Source organism: Anomaloglossus baeobatrachus, chromosome 1, assembly GCF_048569485.1.
Source record: "Anomaloglossus baeobatrachus isolate aAnoBae1 chromosome 1, aAnoBae1.hap1, whole genome shotgun sequence".
NCBI lineage: Eukaryota > Metazoa > Chordata > Amphibia > Anura > Aromobatidae > Anomaloglossus > Anomaloglossus baeobatrachus.
In genome coordinates, this window is record NC_134353.1 from 712,077,219 (window position 1) to 712,094,389 (window position 17,171).

General features: G+C 42.9%; 1 protein-coding gene across 6 annotated transcripts in view; it reads right to left on the reverse strand.

Moving 5' to 3' along the window:
• Positions 1-1,804: 1,804 nt before the first annotated feature.
• The window catches only part of KLHL22 (kelch like family member 22), a 45,286-nt gene continuing 29,919 nt past the window's right edge, over positions 1,805-17,171 (reverse strand). For all 6 annotated transcript variants that reach the window (XM_075321740.1, XM_075321706.1, XM_075321724.1 and 3 more), the window contains 3 exons: positions 14,474-14,666; positions 9,271-9,504; positions 1,805-4,535 (listed from right to left, as the gene is read on the reverse strand). In XM_075321740.1, the coding sequence (XP_075177855.1) occupies positions 4,152-4,535; positions 9,271-9,504; positions 14,474-14,666 (811 nt within the window). In that variant the 3' untranslated portion in view covers positions 1,805-4,151. The remainder of the gene's footprint in view (positions 4,536-9,270; positions 9,505-14,473; positions 14,667-17,171) is intronic.

Here is a 17,171-nt window from a genome sequence, read left to right on the forward strand (position 1 = left end):
TAGCAGTAATGCAGGTTCCATTTTTCCACATTTCATTCGTACATATAGCTATTGAATTTTTCATGTCAGTATTCACACAGCAGTTTCTGCTATTCCATGTATTCCCCTTCCATAGTCACTGGTGTGCATACCTTATCTCCCCATAGTGATGTTTTTTAGGTTTTTTGCACCCAGTTCAGACATAGAATGGAGTTCCAAACGTTATTCCTTAATGTTAGTAGTTTTTTCGTTTGTGAACCCTCCCCATACACACCTATTGCCAATCCACATTATACGCATATATAGCCTGGGTCTCAGCGTCCCATACACGGTAAGTTTTTTAACTGCATGAGAGGACACACACAAGCTAGGGACCCCAACGTAGAGAAATACTTTGGCGTAGTGTTGGGGCTCTTCTGCATTGATCAATTCAGTAGCTAAATTTCTCTTTATTCATATATTCATGGCAGTAATGCAGGTTCCATTTTTCACATTTCATTCTTACATATAGCTATTGAATTTTTCATGTCAGTATTCACACAGCAGTTTCTGCTATTCCATGTATTCCCCTTACATAGTCACTGGTGTGCATACCTTATCTCCCCATAGTGATGTTTTTTTAGGTTTTTGCACCCAGTTCAGACATAGAATGGAGTTCCAAACGTTATTTCTTATTTGTTAGTTGATTTTCGTTTGGGAACCCTCCCCATACACACCTATTGCCAATCCACATCATATATATAGCCTGGGTCTCAGCTTCCCATACACGGTAAGTTTTTTAACTGCATGAGAGGACACACACACAAGCTAGGGACCCCAACGTAGAGAAATACTTTGGCGTAGTGTTGGGGCTCTATTGCATTGATCAATTCAGTAGCTAAATTTCTCTTTATTCATATATTCATAGCAGTAATGCAGGTTCCATTTTTCCACATTTCATTCGTACATATAGCTATTGAATTTTTCATGTCAGTATTCACACAGCAGTTTCTGCTATTCCATGTATTCCCCTTACATAGTCACTGGTGTGCATACCTTATCTCCCCATAGTGATGTTTTTTTAGGTTTTTGCACCCAGTTCAGACATAGAATGGAGTTCCAAACGTTATTTCTTATTTATTGGATTGTACCAAAAGGACCTGCGTTGCTTCCGCTGGGCGACGCTCCGCTGCTTCCGCCCAGCGGGAGGAACGCAGCATGTAACGTTGTTTTGAGCAGCGGAATCCTCTGGATTTCACTGCGCATGCTCTTTTTTTTTTTTTTTTTTTAAATCACAAACTTTATTTTGGCTCGCGGTGGCCGAACGTTCAGCTGAGCGCCCGGCCGTCGGCAAGTGACAGCGCTCAGCTGATCACCCGGCGGTCGGCTGCAAGGTGCGATCAGCTGATCACCCGGTAGACGGCAAGTGACAGCGCTCAGCTGATCACCCGGCGGCCGGCTGCAAGGAGCGATCAGCTTATCACCCGGCGGCCGGCTGCAGGGAGCGATCAGCTGATCACCCGGCGGCCGGCTGCAGGGAGCGATCAGCTGATCACCCGGCGGCCGGCTGCAGGGAGCGATCAGCTGATCACCCGGCGGCCGGCTGCAAGGAGCGATCAGCTGATCACCCGGCGGCCGGCTGCAAGGAGCGATCAGCTGATCACCCGGCGGCCGGCTGCAAGGAGCGATCAGCTGATCACCCGGCGGCCGGCTGCAAGGAGCGATCAGCTGATCACCCGGCGGCCGGCTGCAAGGAGCGATCAGCTGATCACCCGGCGGCCGGCTGCAGGGAGCGATCAGCTGATCACCCGGCGGCCGGCAAGTGACAGCGCTCAGCTGATCACTCGGCGGCCGGCTGCAGGGAGCGATCAGCTGATCACCCGGCGGCCGGCTGCAGGGAGCGATCAGCTGATCACCCGGCTGCCGGCTGCAGGGAGCGATCAGCTGATCACCCGGCGGCCGGCTACTGGTAGCGATCAGCTGATCGTTCACAATAGTCTGCCGCCGGTAAAACTGTAAAAAAAAAAAAAAAAAAAATCAAAACAGATTCCACTGTTTTGCAGCATCCGTTGTGGCACTATATGCAACACATCCGTTACATCCGTCACACAACGCAATGCAACGGATACTGTTCAACGCAAGTGTGAAACTAGCCTTATATGGAAAATGAATTTTATCTTTTATGGTTGAATTATAATAAAATTTAATTTTTTTTACAAATGAATGAGTCTCCTATACGTGTTTAACACGATTTTGATAGTTGAATTTTGGAGTATATTCCATGACATCCGTTTATATGGGGATTGTGATATAATCTATTAGGATGAAAATAGAATATGGTATCTTCCCCCTTCCGTCTGTGCTATATATGATAGAATTCGGGAAGTTGTAGTATGCAGAAGTGAGCATGCAGCTTCCGGACTGCCCGATGAATGGAAATTTAGCCAATTTGATACCCGAAATTAGAGTTAAACAAGTATAGTAGAATCAAATATGAAATAAACACGCTTAAAATGTCAACACACCAGTAACATTTTGCACAAGTTTTTTTTTTTTTCTCTTTAGATACCCCATCCTATAAATAATACATATTAAAAAGGCATATAAACGGGTTTACTGCTTTTTATAAAATACTCTTTTAGAAAAACTCAGGATAGTGCATTGCAGAAAACATTTCAAGCAGTTGATCTTAATCTGCCTAGCAGACAAAGAAAATATTTTTTATTATTAAAGGCCTTAAGCACCAACATTGGGCAAGTTTGCCTCAATGGGTTATGAAAGGATGGTGACAGGTTCGCTAAACAAAAGAGTAAGGGCTGGTTCACACTAAGCGACAACGAGGTCGCTGTTACATCACCATTTTCTGTGACGTAACAGCGACCTTGTAAGTCGCTGTTATGATCGCTGCTTAGCTGTCAAACACAGCAGCCGAAGCAGCGATCATAACCGCGAGAGCAGGGAGCCGCGCACACTGCTTAGCGCTGGCTCCTTGCTCTCCTAGCTACAGTACACATCGGGTTAATTAACCCGATGTGTACTGCAGCTACATGTGCAGAGAGCAGGGAGCCGCGCACACTGCTTAGCGCTGGCTCCTTGCTCTCCTAGCTACAGTACATATCGGGTTAATTAACCCGATGTGTACTGCAGCTACATGTGCAGAGAGCCGGAGCCGGCAGCACAGGCAGCGTGAGAGCTGCGGAGGCTGGTAACTAAGGTAAATATCGGGTGACCACCTTGGATACCCGATGTTTATCTTGGTTACAGCTTACCGCAGCTGCCGGCTCCTGCTCCCTGCTCGCTTCATTTTGTCGCTCTCTCGTTGTCACACACAGCGATCTGTGTGTCACAGCGGAAGAGCGCCTTTGAAGAAAACGAACCAGGGCTGTATGTGTAACGAGCAGCGATCTCGCAGCAGGGGCCAGATCGCTGCTCAGTGTCACACACAGCGAGATCGCTAATGAGCTCACTGTTGCGTCACCAAAACCGTGCCGTAGCAGCGATTTCGGTAGCGATCTCGCTATGTGTGAAGCACCCCTAAATCGATGAAGTGTGCGCCTGCAATGTGCTACAAAGAGAAACGTCAAGTTTTGTAACTTAAACCCCCCCCCAAGAAAACTAAATTAAAAACTTCAAATCATCCATATATAAAACATTTGTTCAGATGCAAAGGATCATTTGTGTCACGTGAGTGTGTAACATAATGTGTTTAAGTGCAGATTTGTGAATGTGCAACTACATGATACCATGTATTTTAACCATCTGAGACACCCAAGAATATAACAGTGATTAAAACCGCACCTCCAGGTAACATTTGGCATAGTGTCATAATTTGTGCAAAAATATTCTACATCAGAAGCTGAAAAAATAAACCTATATAGCAGGAGGATGCTGGGAACACGTATACGGTAAGTGAAGAACATCACTCCATGCAGGGGACAATCCGAAAAAATATTTGTGGGGAAAATGGCACTGTACAGGTTATGTGAAAAAGAGATTTGCAAATACTTTGCTTCTTTAGGCTTGATTGCAAAAAAAACCCCCAAAATGTAAAATAAAAAAGGACAACAAAAACTGTTGAGCTAAGGATTAAAAACAAACAAAAAAAATAAATCTTCTAACTATATAGGAGGTGAGAAAACTACGGCTTCAGAAAAGGCAAAGAATGTAGTTTTGACATGCACTCAAAACATTAGTCAATCTTCTCCAGAATTGTCCAAATCCTCCCAGTCGGAAACACTGAGCCCGTCAGTATGGTCACCTGGGTGCTGCACTCTCTCCATGTAATGCATGTACATCTCCTGTGTCCACACATCTGTGTCAATGAGAATAGATCTGGGAAGAGTCAGAACACAGGCTGCCATGCCCGAAACATCATCCTCTAAGTGAGGTCCTCCTTTCCATAAGTCTTTTTCTTCATCATATATATGTACGTAATCCATACGATCTCCATGGTTGTGCGACCGTCCTCCTAGAACATAAATTTTATTCTCAAGGACAGCTATTCCAGGCTCTCCATGACCTGCTGGTAAAGGGGTCACCAATGACCAACAGTCAGTCTTTGGACAATAACAAGCCACCTAAAAACAATATAAAAAAAAGACACATTCATGTAGAAAGTGACAAAATACAAGATAAATAAATAAAAAAAAAAAATGTATATAGACAATGGCAAGCCCAGTGAGTTGGTGTCAGGCACTACTAACTCATTAAGATGCGCATGCATCTAAAGGGGGCTTTACACGCTACAATTTATCTGATATGATGTCGTCGGGGGTCACTGTTTTCGTGACGCACTTCCGTCATCGTTAGCGACGTTGTTGTGTATGACGCCTACGAGCGGCTCCGAACGATAGTAAAACTAGCGAAAATCGTTGATTGTTGACACGTTTTTCATTTTCAAAATATTGTTCGTTGTTTCGAACGCAGCAGACATATTGCTACGTTTGACACCCTGCCAACGACGAACAACTTTGTTAATGCGTCCGTCATCAGCGACGCGGGCGTGTTGTTACGAGCAATGCTCCACGCCTCCTCCGCTCTGATTGGTGTCACGCCAGGGTGTATGATATGGACAATTATACGCCTCTGTCGTTGCCGGAATTGTTGGGAGGAATGCTGTGTGACTGTGTCCACACCCCCACCTTGGTCAAAGAATATATCGCTGAACGATGTAGCGTCGTTTGTGAGATGGGTACGTGTGACCGCTAAAAAACGACCTATGAGCGATCTAGGCAAATCGTAGCAACGATCTGGGCGTGTCACATCACTAACGAGATCGCTAGCGATATCGTTGTGTGTAAAGCGGCCTTAAGGTGCAGGGGGCCATGCACCTTGCCACTAATCTTACTCCAGTCACTAACTTGAGTAAGATTTCTGATGTAAGGAATGCCACAGCTCATCATGAATTAGTCCTGCCTCAACCCCAACAATTTTTGTCGAGCTGAAACTCCAAAAGTTGCATTGGGCCAATATGTATAATTTTACAATTATGCCATATTACTACAAATGATATGCTCACAAAATAGCAATAATATTAAGACCACCTCACTAATATTATATAGGTCCAAACTATCACTCTAAAGCAGCAGTGACCCCTCAAGGCATGGACTCAAGATCTGGACTCAAGATCTTTTATTAGTAAGTCTCCGACGTTCTAGATTTTCTACATCATTTCTGCACCTATTAGCTAAATTAAGTTATTTGCGTATATTTTTAAAAGCGTTTTTTTTTTATCAACTTTATTTTTTGAACATTTTTTTAAATATTTTACAACCAAAAAAAAAAACAGTTTCACAAATAAAGGGAACATTTCCCATGTATGCATACAAATATAGTATATACTGTAATAAACATACTAGAGATCAAATGAGGGATAAGCAGATCTATGCCTCAAATTTAGCCAAGAGAAAAGAGTCAATGTTGCACTGACAGGATCCAATGATACAATAACACATCCTCTCTATCCTAATTATATCGAATGTACTGATTACAATAAATACTTTCCTGGCCTTCAAACCATCAGATCTGGTAGGTATCCCCAAGAGCATCCCATAGGGACCATGTCTAAATGAACCCATCCATCGTATTATGGAGCTGAGCTGTCAACCGTTCCATATTTCTGACATCTTTTATCCGGGCGTACAAATCTGAAACAGACGGCGGGGCCACTCTGTTCCAAAACAGTGATATTAGACATTTGGCGGCTGTGAGAATGTGTAGCATAAGCTTTATTTCAGATTTGATTAATGATGACGGGAGGGCATTCAGCAAATACACCACAGGGTCTCTATTTATTCCTCCATTTAACAATCTACCCATCAGGGATTCTACCTCCTCCCAAACACCACCAATAGCTGGACATGTCCAGAATATGTGGTATAAAGATGCCCCACCATTCCCACATCTCCAACAGACACAAAAGAATTTTATTTTTCTACATAAATGTCGGTGTCTTTGATGCTGTGATTTGTATCTCTATTTGGTAGGTCATCTTTTAAAACACCATTCCAAAGTTTTCCAAAGTCACCTGTTCCCTATCCCATACTCACCTGCCACTGTCTTCTTCGGTTATCGCCGCCGCTTCGGTCAGACTCTGGTGATTTGACATCTGTTGGCAGCTCCAGGGTTTCATGGAGCAAGCCGGTAATAACTTTTCAATGCAAGTCTTTGGGGGCCTCGTTCTGGCTCTCACAGACTTGTATTGAGATCTTGTGAGGTAACTTATTACTTTCGCCCAGTCAAACGTTACAGGCACATAATGGCACCAGTGGACAGCACAGCCAAAAAAAAAGATGAAACCGCCAGAGGGTAAGTAATAATACTGGGGGCAGAAAGCTTAGATTTAAAGCACCACTCCAGAGGTAAGACCCCCGCCCACTGGAGTTGTAAGCTGCTTTGTTTTGATACTTACAGGTATATGTATATGGCTTTGAAAAAAACTTTACTGATACAGTCATGGGTGGACAACATGATGCGTTTCTGCATCGGAAACCCACTAAAAATGCATCATTGAATATGAAAAAAATAAAACAAATCAATAGAAATAAATGAAAGCTATTGTCACTGCATCGAGCCCTACCACCATAAAATAAAAAAAAAGGTTCAATATATAAAAATAATTTTCTCAGAAAGGAGACTACAACTTAAAATGTATTTTCTCTGCTGTCTTAATAAAAAAAAAAGTAAAAACAGATATTTCCTTTTTGTTCTCTATATTTTTCCTGGAGATCAGCAAAAATAAAAAAAAAAACATATATAATGACGTAAAATGTAGAACTTATGTATCACAGAAAAAAAAAAAAAAGAAGAGGAAGAACAGAGACAAATCATTTCAATATCCGATTGAGAAATAATTTTGCAGCCCTTAAAACTGCCTGTAAGAAAAAATCCCTGGTCATGAACATGGGAAAATGGACCAGTCTTTCAGTGGTTTAACAGTTTGTCATGGTTTTCAACAATTTTTACAGTATGGCAGGGGTCATTACCCTGCTAAAAAATGTCAATGCTGTTAGGAAATATTGCTGCCAAGAAGAGTTCTTGGTCTGCAACTCTATTTAGGAAGGTAGTACATGTCAGGCTGGAATCACACTTGCGAGTATAAAAATCGGTCCAAGTCTCATGCTAGAAAGTAGCATGAGCTCTGTCTGAGTATTGATCCGTGTGCAATGCAACAGCAATGCGATTCTGGGATTTTTCTCTTGATTGTAGTCAGTGTGCAATCCGTGTGTGATCCGTTTTTATTCTCAGCAGCTATGTCATCTGCCATTCAGCTCTGCTAGATGGCCGCTGACAGCAGACACAGACAGAGCCATGTAGCAGAGCTGAATGGCCGCTGACAGCAGAGACAGTGCCGCGGGATCAGAATGAAGTCGGATGAACTTCACCCGACTTCATTGTCATCCCGTGGCTCTGTCTGTGTGTCGTGGCCTGATTTTCGGTCACCGGTGAAGGTCTCACCAGTGATCGCAAATCCCCTGAGTGACTGAAGTGATCTGCGCCATCAGCGGTGCCGTCACTGAGGTTACCCGCGGCCACAGTTAAAGTCCTCCCGCTGAGATCTGTGGCCGTGGGCTAACCTGAATGACGTCATCGGTGATAGTGCGACTAACCTCAGTTGCTGCGGGGGAGCTCCCAGATAGCGGTCGTGGTCTGTGACCACTCTGTCAGCTTCTGATGTAGCAGAGCTGAAAGCGTCGTGGGACCTCTGTGAATTACGTCGGACCTGGAGGGGTATTTGGGGACTTGAATAAAGTGGTGAAAGAGGGTGTTTTTTTGTCATTTATTTCAAATAAAGAATTTTTGGGTGTATGTGTTTATTTTCTTTAACTTACAGGTTAATCATGGAAGGTATCTCGGGGAGACGCCTGCCATGAATAACCTAGGACTTAGTGGAAGCTATGGGCTGCTGCCATTAACTCCTTTTTACCTCGATTGCCACCGCACCAGGGCAATTCGGGATGAGCCGGGTACAGTCCCGGGACTGTCGCATCTAATGGATGCAGCAATTCCGGGCGGCTGCTGGCTGATATATTTAGGGTGGGGGGCTCCCCATAACGTGGCAATCCCCATCCTGACAATACCAGCCTCCAGTTGAATAGCTTTACCCTGGCTGGTATGAAAATTGGGGGGGGGGGCGCACGCCGTTTTTTAAAATTATTTAATTTACTGCACGATATAGACCCGCCCACCGGCAGCTGTGATTAGTTGCAGTGAGACAGCTGTTACTCAACGTGGGGGCGTGTCTGACTGCAACCAATCATAGGCGCCAGTGGGCGGGGAAAGCAGTGAATACTAGATGAAATAATGAGCGGCTGGCTTTTTCAAAAGAGGAAAAGCCACCGGAACTTTGTGACAGCCGTGCAGTGCCGCGCTGGTAATCGGTCAGTATGAGAGAGGGGGAGAGGGATAGACAGACAGAGAGAGAGACCGACAGAGAGAGAGAGAGAGAGATTGACCGACAGAGAGAGAGAGACAGACTGACAGAGATAGAGATTGACCGACATCGACAGACCTCACTCATTTCCAGTGTTTTCTGCAACATGTGATAAATGTATTTAGAAAAACGCATGTCACTAGGATGGTGTGTGTGCCGTCCGTGTGACATCTGTTTTTTTCACGCACCCATAGACTTTCATTGGAGTGACTCGCAAGTGTAGCTCTACAAAACGCGGCATGCTGCGATTTTTTTCTCAGTCCGATTTGGACTGATATTATTCCAAGATCTAAATGCTTCACAGTATAATTTTACCAGTAGTGTTGGAAAAAGGAGCGTGGGGTGGGGGGGGGGGGGTGGTGGGAGTCTCTCACATTTACCTCCAAGATATCTTGCCGAAAGCCCTCATCATCATTACTTCCTCCAACGACATACAGTTTATCCAGAAGTGCAACCATGCCATGCCAGGCTCGTCTTATTGGCCCCTGAACGACATGCGTCCATTGATCTCTCTCTGGTACATAACAGCATGTTTCTTTTATATATGCGTTTTCCCTTCTCCCACAAGCAATGTACATCTTTCCATCCAAAGCACAGCCGGCATGTGCATGTACCTGCAGTCAGAAGAAACAGATTTTGTGTATATATAGATACGAAACAAAAACAACTAAATCAATAAATATATATGTTGGAGCTGTGGAGTTACAGTTAGCAATGCTATTCAATTAACCAAAGGACTTTTTCTTTTTTAATTGCGTTTTGTGCCTTTGGTAGCCAGAACAATGTTCACATTTTTTACCTGTACAAATAGAGCCTAACCTGGTGGACACCTTGTCTATAGTGCCACTCAGCACTTTATACATGCAGGCACCTTTGTGCAATTTTACATCAAAATGAAATTATAAAAAAATAAATAAAATAAAAAAAAAATAAAAAGAATAATGTACGGAACTTTAATTGCTAAATCTGTTAATCAAGCAGAAAATTAGATACACTCTTTAAAATCTTAAAGTTCAAATATGGCATGTGTCACTCCATCTAACAATAACTCTGGAATGCCTTTATATCTCCCAGAGGTCCTAAGACTGTATTGTTTGTGACGTATGTACTTTAGATTAATAGTAAATTTAGCGCAATAAATTAAAAATTGTAACGTTTAAATTTAAACATTAAATAATTTTATATTTATTGCTATTTTTTGTAAAGCCTGTTGCTGTATCGTTATAAGAAACAGCCAATAATGAATTATGTGGGCATGATCGCTCTGTTTGTGGTTAACCTGCCTTAGGCTATGTGCGCACTAGAAAATGGATTTTTCTTAAGAAAAATCCGCACCCTGTGGCAGAATACCGCACCCGCGGCAAAAACCGCGGTAATAACGCACCCGCGGTATTGCCGCGGTTTGCCGTGTTTTTACCGTGGTATTGTCGTGGGTTGGTACATGTGTTTTAATGCATTCAATGCAATAAAGCACATTGGAAAAAAATAAAAAAAAAAAAAAAAATAAAAAAAAAAGGCATTTCCTTCTGAGATATATAGTAGATAGATAGGATAGATAAATAGACAGATTGATCGATCAATCAACAATCGACATTCTGCAGTTCTCCCAAGCGGTAGTGTGTTCACATTACCGGCTGTGAGAAATGACCTGTGGTTACCTCTGCAGGCTCGTTGCGAGGCTGCATTCAATACAGTGTCAGTCGCAGCTGGATGCAAGCGTCGTGGGACCTGCGTGGATTATGCCAGAGCTGTGTGTTTGGGGGATTAATAAAATGGTGAAAGAGGGGGCTTTTTTGTCTTTTATTTAAAATAAAAGGATTTTTCGGTGTGTGTTTGTTCACTTTACTTACAGGTTAATCATAAAAGCTGTCTCATAGATGCTGCCATGTTTAAGCCTGGACTTAAATGGCGCTGCCATTTAACTCATTATTACCCTGATTGCCACCGCATCACTGCAATCTGGAAGAGCCAGGGACACTCTGGGACTGCCGTATAATGGATGCGACAGTCCCGGGGCAGCTGCGGGCTGATATTCTCGGCTGCGGAGGGGGGGTGGGGCATTAACCCCCAGCCCTCGCCCTCCCCAGCCTGAGAATAGCGGGCCGCCGCTGTGTGTTTACCTCGGCTGGATGGACGGTAAAAATACAGCGGAGCCCGCGTTTTTTTGTTTTTCATATATATATATATATATATATATATATATATATATATATATATATATGTTTGATTTGTATGTGTATTCTATATGTCTGTGTGTGAGTGTGATGTGTGTGTGTGTTCTGTGTCTGTGATATGTGTGTGTTTACTCTGCTCCGCTTCCTCTTCCTGTCACAATGACATCACTTCCCTGCAAAACGCAGGCAGTGATGAACATTACCGCAGGTAAACCGCGGCTATATCGAGGGTATACCGCACATCATTTGCTACCTGTGGTATACCCGCGGTATTTTGCGATTACATTACAGTGAATGGAGTGAAATACCGCAGCTACCTGCGGAAAAGAAGTGACATGCACATTTTCAAGAAATTTTGTCAAGAAAATTCTGCATAAAGAATGTTCTTGAGAAAAAAAAAGCGCTGTGTGCGCCCAGCTATTTTTTTCCCCATAGGTTTTGCTGGGAAATGTCTGTAGAAAGGTTACAAACATTTCTCAAGAAATTTCTACAGCAAAACCGCAGGTAAAACCGTGGGTAAAAACACAGTGTGCGCACAGGGCCTTAATCTAATAAGAGGGCATCAAGATACATGACACTGTGTTTGCCACTGAATCCATTGTGCAAAAAATTATATTTCAGAGAATGACGGTTGTGAAACACATCAGTCACAGCTGACCTTATTCTTCTAGTTAGTTCCAATTTTGGATACCGTACTGGAACATACAGTGCATCAACAATTGTAGGATAGGGCTGACCAGTGCCAGATGACGTGGAGCAAGGGCGCAAGGGTGTCATACCCTCCACTGTCACGCAGGGGACTGCCTTAGCATCTAAAAGAGGGTGATTTATCCAGACCGCCCAGTCCGTATGCGCTTTGTGGGTAGCAGACCACTGGTTCATGCTATCTCACTTTCCGTTGTAATTTTTGAGTGCAGCATTATGGTGTCATTATTTGTTGTCTTACAAATTTACCAATAAAATATTGTAATTTTAAGGGGTTATTCACTGTTTTGTTAATTTTAAAAGTGGCTATACCCCCATGTGTAGGTACAGTACTGCTTAGCCACACAATGGAGACTCTGGAGGGAAGGAGCACTATTTGACTCTTGGAGCACAGATTTTCCTAGAATAGTTTGCAGAAATCATATAAAGAGCTGTGAAGTGCTCTTCACCCCTCCACCCAGTTTCCCCAGTTGGGAAAATTGGGGGGGGGGGATTGATGGGGGAGGCCATAGCACTTTTCCAGAGCCTTTGTGTTACCAGTTACGTGAAAACCTCATATTTCTATTGAGAGATGATAGACATGAGTGAAGACTTTTTTTTTTTGTGGATTGAGTTGAAGTTTTAAATTTTGAACGACATTTATCCTGTGCTCTTCGCTAAGCACTTACATTGGAGTTTCCATCTAAATCTTGGAAGGGCGTGATTCAGATGACACTACCGAGGGATCCCTTCACTATAATGAGGAAGCAGAATTACTTTGGACTGTCTGGCTTCTGTTCGGTATTGTCCTTTTCACAAGAGCACAATCACGGACACCATTGAATCATAGGCAATAAAGAGTCCAAAATTACTTCCTCTGCCTCACTGTAGATAATCTTCCGTCAGGGGCGTTCTCTGAATCACTTATTTCAGAGATATACTTGGAAACCCTGGTGTAAGTGCTCAGCATAGAGTGTAGGATAAATGTAAGCAACGACTTATAGCGATCTTTGGGAGTTATAATATTCAAAATCAACAGCAGGTCAAGAATTGGTTTTATTTTTATGCCGTTCCTTGTGTGGTATAAGTGATAAGATGGATGTATGGTCTGTGTGATTTGAGTGATACCAGGTTTATAAAACGCATTTTGCAAAAAAAGAAGTTTTTGCATGGCATATTTTAAAGAGTTATAGCTTGTCGATATTTCTGCTGACAGTCATGTGAGGGCTTGAGTAGAGTTGATGTTTTTATTTGAAGCATTTTAAAACACATTTTTTGATCGCTTTCTATTCCAATTTTATTTAAGAAATGTAAATATTATGTATTTTTTTAACCATTTGCCGTGTGGTAAAAGTGAGAAGACCTCTATATTCTTTGCGTCAGTACGGCTAAAGCGATACAACACTTATGTAATTGTTTTTGAAATAGTGTTGCTTTTACACAATAAAAACATTATAGGAAAAATAATTGTTTTAGCATCACTCTATTGTGAGACCTATAGCTTTTTTTATTTTTACACTGACGCCAACAGAGCTGTGTGGCGGCTTGTCCTTTGCAGGATAAGATGACGTTTTCAGCAATACCATTTTTAATCCCAAACGATTTTTTGATTGTGTTTTAATTCCACTGGTCTTTCAGCAGTATGATGCTAAACATAGCTTTTTGCTACTTTTTTTTTTTTTTTTTATACGATGTTCATTGACGGGGTTAATTAGTTTGACTTTTATAGATCGGGTCGTTCCAGATGTGGCATTACCAGTTATGTGCACTTTTTTAATTTTGTCCTTACATAAATAGATGTATTAGTATGATCACACCCACACACACATTTTTTATATATTATATATATATATATATTTTTTTTTTTTTTTAAATTGATTTACACTTTGTTTATTTTTTGTTTTTTTAAACTTTGTTTTACTTAGTTCCCCTATGGGACTTTTATTACTCGATCACTAATGTAATGCATTGCAGCGCATATGCATTTCAATGCATTATACCTTTCAAGAGAGACACTGACAGAATGCTTTTTAGACAATGCTCCTGACATGCGAATCAGATGAAAATTCCCTCCAGGAATATTGTTTTTCCAGGAGATGGCAAGTCTTCTTTAAAGCAATTGGCTACTTTGTAATTATTACACATGTGCAGTGGACAGCACGGTGGTAAGTGGTTAGCACTGCAGTCTTGCAGTACTGGGTTCCTGGGTTCAAATCCCACCAAGGACAACATTTGCAAGGAGTTTGTATGTTATTGTGTTTGCGAGGGTTTTCTCCACATACTCTGGTTTCCTCACACACTCCAAACACTGAGGACAGAGATAAGCTTTAGAATTATTAATGGAGCTATATAAGGGACTAAAATAAATAAATGTGCAGGAAACATCCATTTAAATCACTGGCTAATGTAATGTAATTATCTGTGCAGTGCTAATGTCTTCATTTCAAAAAAGTACTGTCTCCTCTTATTACGGCGCTATGGTTTGGAAAATGGCCATTGATGGAGGGAAATGTACCCAGACCTGTCCATCAACAATCTAAAATAACACTGCACAAGATCAATGCTGTGCACAGGATGGAGGCCGTTAAAGGATGGGTCTGGTCCCATGTCCTTCCATCAGTGACCAAGTAAGAAGTACAGAGACTGGCTATGTATTTCAATTTTATTGATACAGACAGCTACTTAATGTTTCCAACAAGTAAGCTGAAAAACAAAATTTCCTTGCCTTTTTCTGAAGGGATTCCACGTATTCCCATGTGTTGGTATAAGGATCATACCTTTCCACCTCCTTAAGTTCGTCGTGGTAATCTCTCCCTGCAATTGCATATATAAACTTTCCCAAAACACATACAGATAAGTCAGCCCGAGGCTGCTGCATGGACTGGATTTGGAGCCAGCGGTTGTGCCGTGGGTCGTATCTTTGAGAGAAGAGAAATATTTTAGGTAAAAATATGCTGCAGATAAGAACTTATGGTGTGTGCCCATGATCAGGGTTCACAGCATTTTGGACGTAGCATGTTTCAGCTACGTCCAAAACGCTGCGATTTACAGTACAAACACAGTGGATGGCATTTCTAGAAATCCCATGCCCACTGTGCCTCTACTGCATAAAATGGCCTGTGGTGCGGCTTTCTGAGCCACAAACATGTCAATTCTTTGCTGCAGAGTTGCAAGCGTTCTCCGCAGGGAGAACAGCAGAGAGAGACCGCAACTGCCTGATCGTGTGCATATACCCTTAAGCGTGCTTTTCACGCAAGGATATTGCTAACGAGATGTCGTTGGGGGTCACGGAATTTCTAACGCACATCTGGCCTCGTTAGCGACGTCGTTGCGTGACACGTACGAGCAACCCACTAACGATCAAAAATACTCACCTAATCATTGTCCAGTCGTAATCCTGATTATCGTTGCTGCTGCAGGTACGATGGTGTTCGTCGTTCCTGCGGAAGCACACATCACTATGTGTGACACCGCAGGAACGAGGAACATCACCGTACCTGCGACTGCCCGCGATGAGGAAGGAAGGAGGTGGGCGGGATGTTCGGCTCGCTCATCTCCGCCCCTCCGCTTCTATTGGGCGGCCGCTTAGTGATGCCACTGTGACGCCAAACAAACCTCCCCCTTAGAAAGGAGGCAGTTCGCTGGGGATAGCGACGTCGCTAAGCAGGTATGTGTGACAGGTGTAAGCCATGTTGTGCGGCATGGGCGACGGGGGCGGGTGCTTTCACCAGCGACATCGCTAGAGATGTCGCTGTGTGTAAAGCCCGCTTTAGAGATGAAAAAAAAGTATACATGCTGTGTTGGGCAAAGGCACTGTGTTTTATACTTGTCAAGACCTTATCTTTTTTTCTTTAGTATGTTGAATATAATTTTTTCCCATTTCTTAACAGTAGAGATGTACAAACATAATTTCTATAGATAGACATAAGATCAGGTCATTTTTGTCATTATATACACATTGGAGCAGCATACAAGCTTGTCTTTGTGAAATCGCAGCACTCCACTTCCTTATTCCAGGGGGCGGGCACTCATCCTTGAGTGATGGTATTGGATGCGTAGCACAGTTCTTCTGCAGACCTAAATGTGCTGCTATAACATTCAGGTCTGACAGTCTGTTTGCTCTAAAGTCTACACAGTTATCTCAGTACATTTAGAAACAAATTGGCTGGTCATATAGTTTCTGGAATCTTATGGGCTACATCCCTCACATTTTTGTAAATATTTTATTATATTTGCTCATGGGACAACACTGAAGATATTACACTTTGATACAATGTAAAGTAGTCACTGTACAGCTTGTATAGCTGCGTAAATTTGATGCTCTCTAAGTAACTCAGCACACAGCCATTAATGTCAAAACCCCTGGGAACAAATGTGAGTACATCCCTAAGTGAAAATGTCCATATTGTGCCAAAAGTGTTTATTTTGTGTGGCCACTATTATTTTCACGCTCTGCCTTAACTCTCTTGGACAGAGTTCACCAGAGCTTCACAGGAGCCACTGGCATCCTCTTCCATCCTCCATGACGACAGCACGGAGCTGGTGGATGTTAGAGACTTTGCACTCCTCCACCTTCTATTTGAGGATGCCGCACAGCCGGCAGTACAATGCAGTCCCAACCATGACAATCCCAAAACCATGCTTGACTGTAGGCAAGACACACACTTGTCTTTGTCCTCCTCACCAGACTGCTGCCACACACGCTTGACATGAACTAAACCACACAGGTTTATCTTGTACTCATCAGACCACAGGACAGGGTTTCCAGTAATGTATGCCCTCAGTCTGCATGTCTTCAGCAAGCTATTTGTGGGCATGCTTGTGCATCATCTTTATTAGAGGCTTCCTTTTGGGACGACAGCCTTGCAAACCAATTTGATGCAGTGTATAGTCTGAGCACTGACAGTCTGACCCACTCCCCCCCCCCACCACCTCTTCAGTAATACTGGCAGCACTCATATGTCTATTTTGAAAAGACAACCTCTGGATATGACACTGAGCCCATGAACTCAACTTCTTTGGTCCACCACGAAGAGGCCTGCTCTGGGTGGAACCTGTTTTGCTAAATCGCTGTCTGGTCTTGGCCACCGTGCTGCAGCTCAGGTTCAGGGAGTTGGCAATTTTCTTACAGCCTAGGCCATTTTTATGTAGAGCAACAATTCTTTTTTTCAGATCGTCAGATAATTCTTTCCTATGAGGTGCCATGTTGCACTACCAGTGACCAGTATGTGAGTGTGTGAGCGATAACACCAAGTGTAACACACCTGCTCCCCATTCACACCTGAGACCTTGTAACACTAATGAGCCACATGAAACTGAGGAGAAGAAAAAAAATCTTAAATTACTTACCGGTAATGATTTTTTCCAGAAGCCACGACAGCGCCACCAGAGAGATAGGTCCGCCCATCTTTGGACAGGAAACC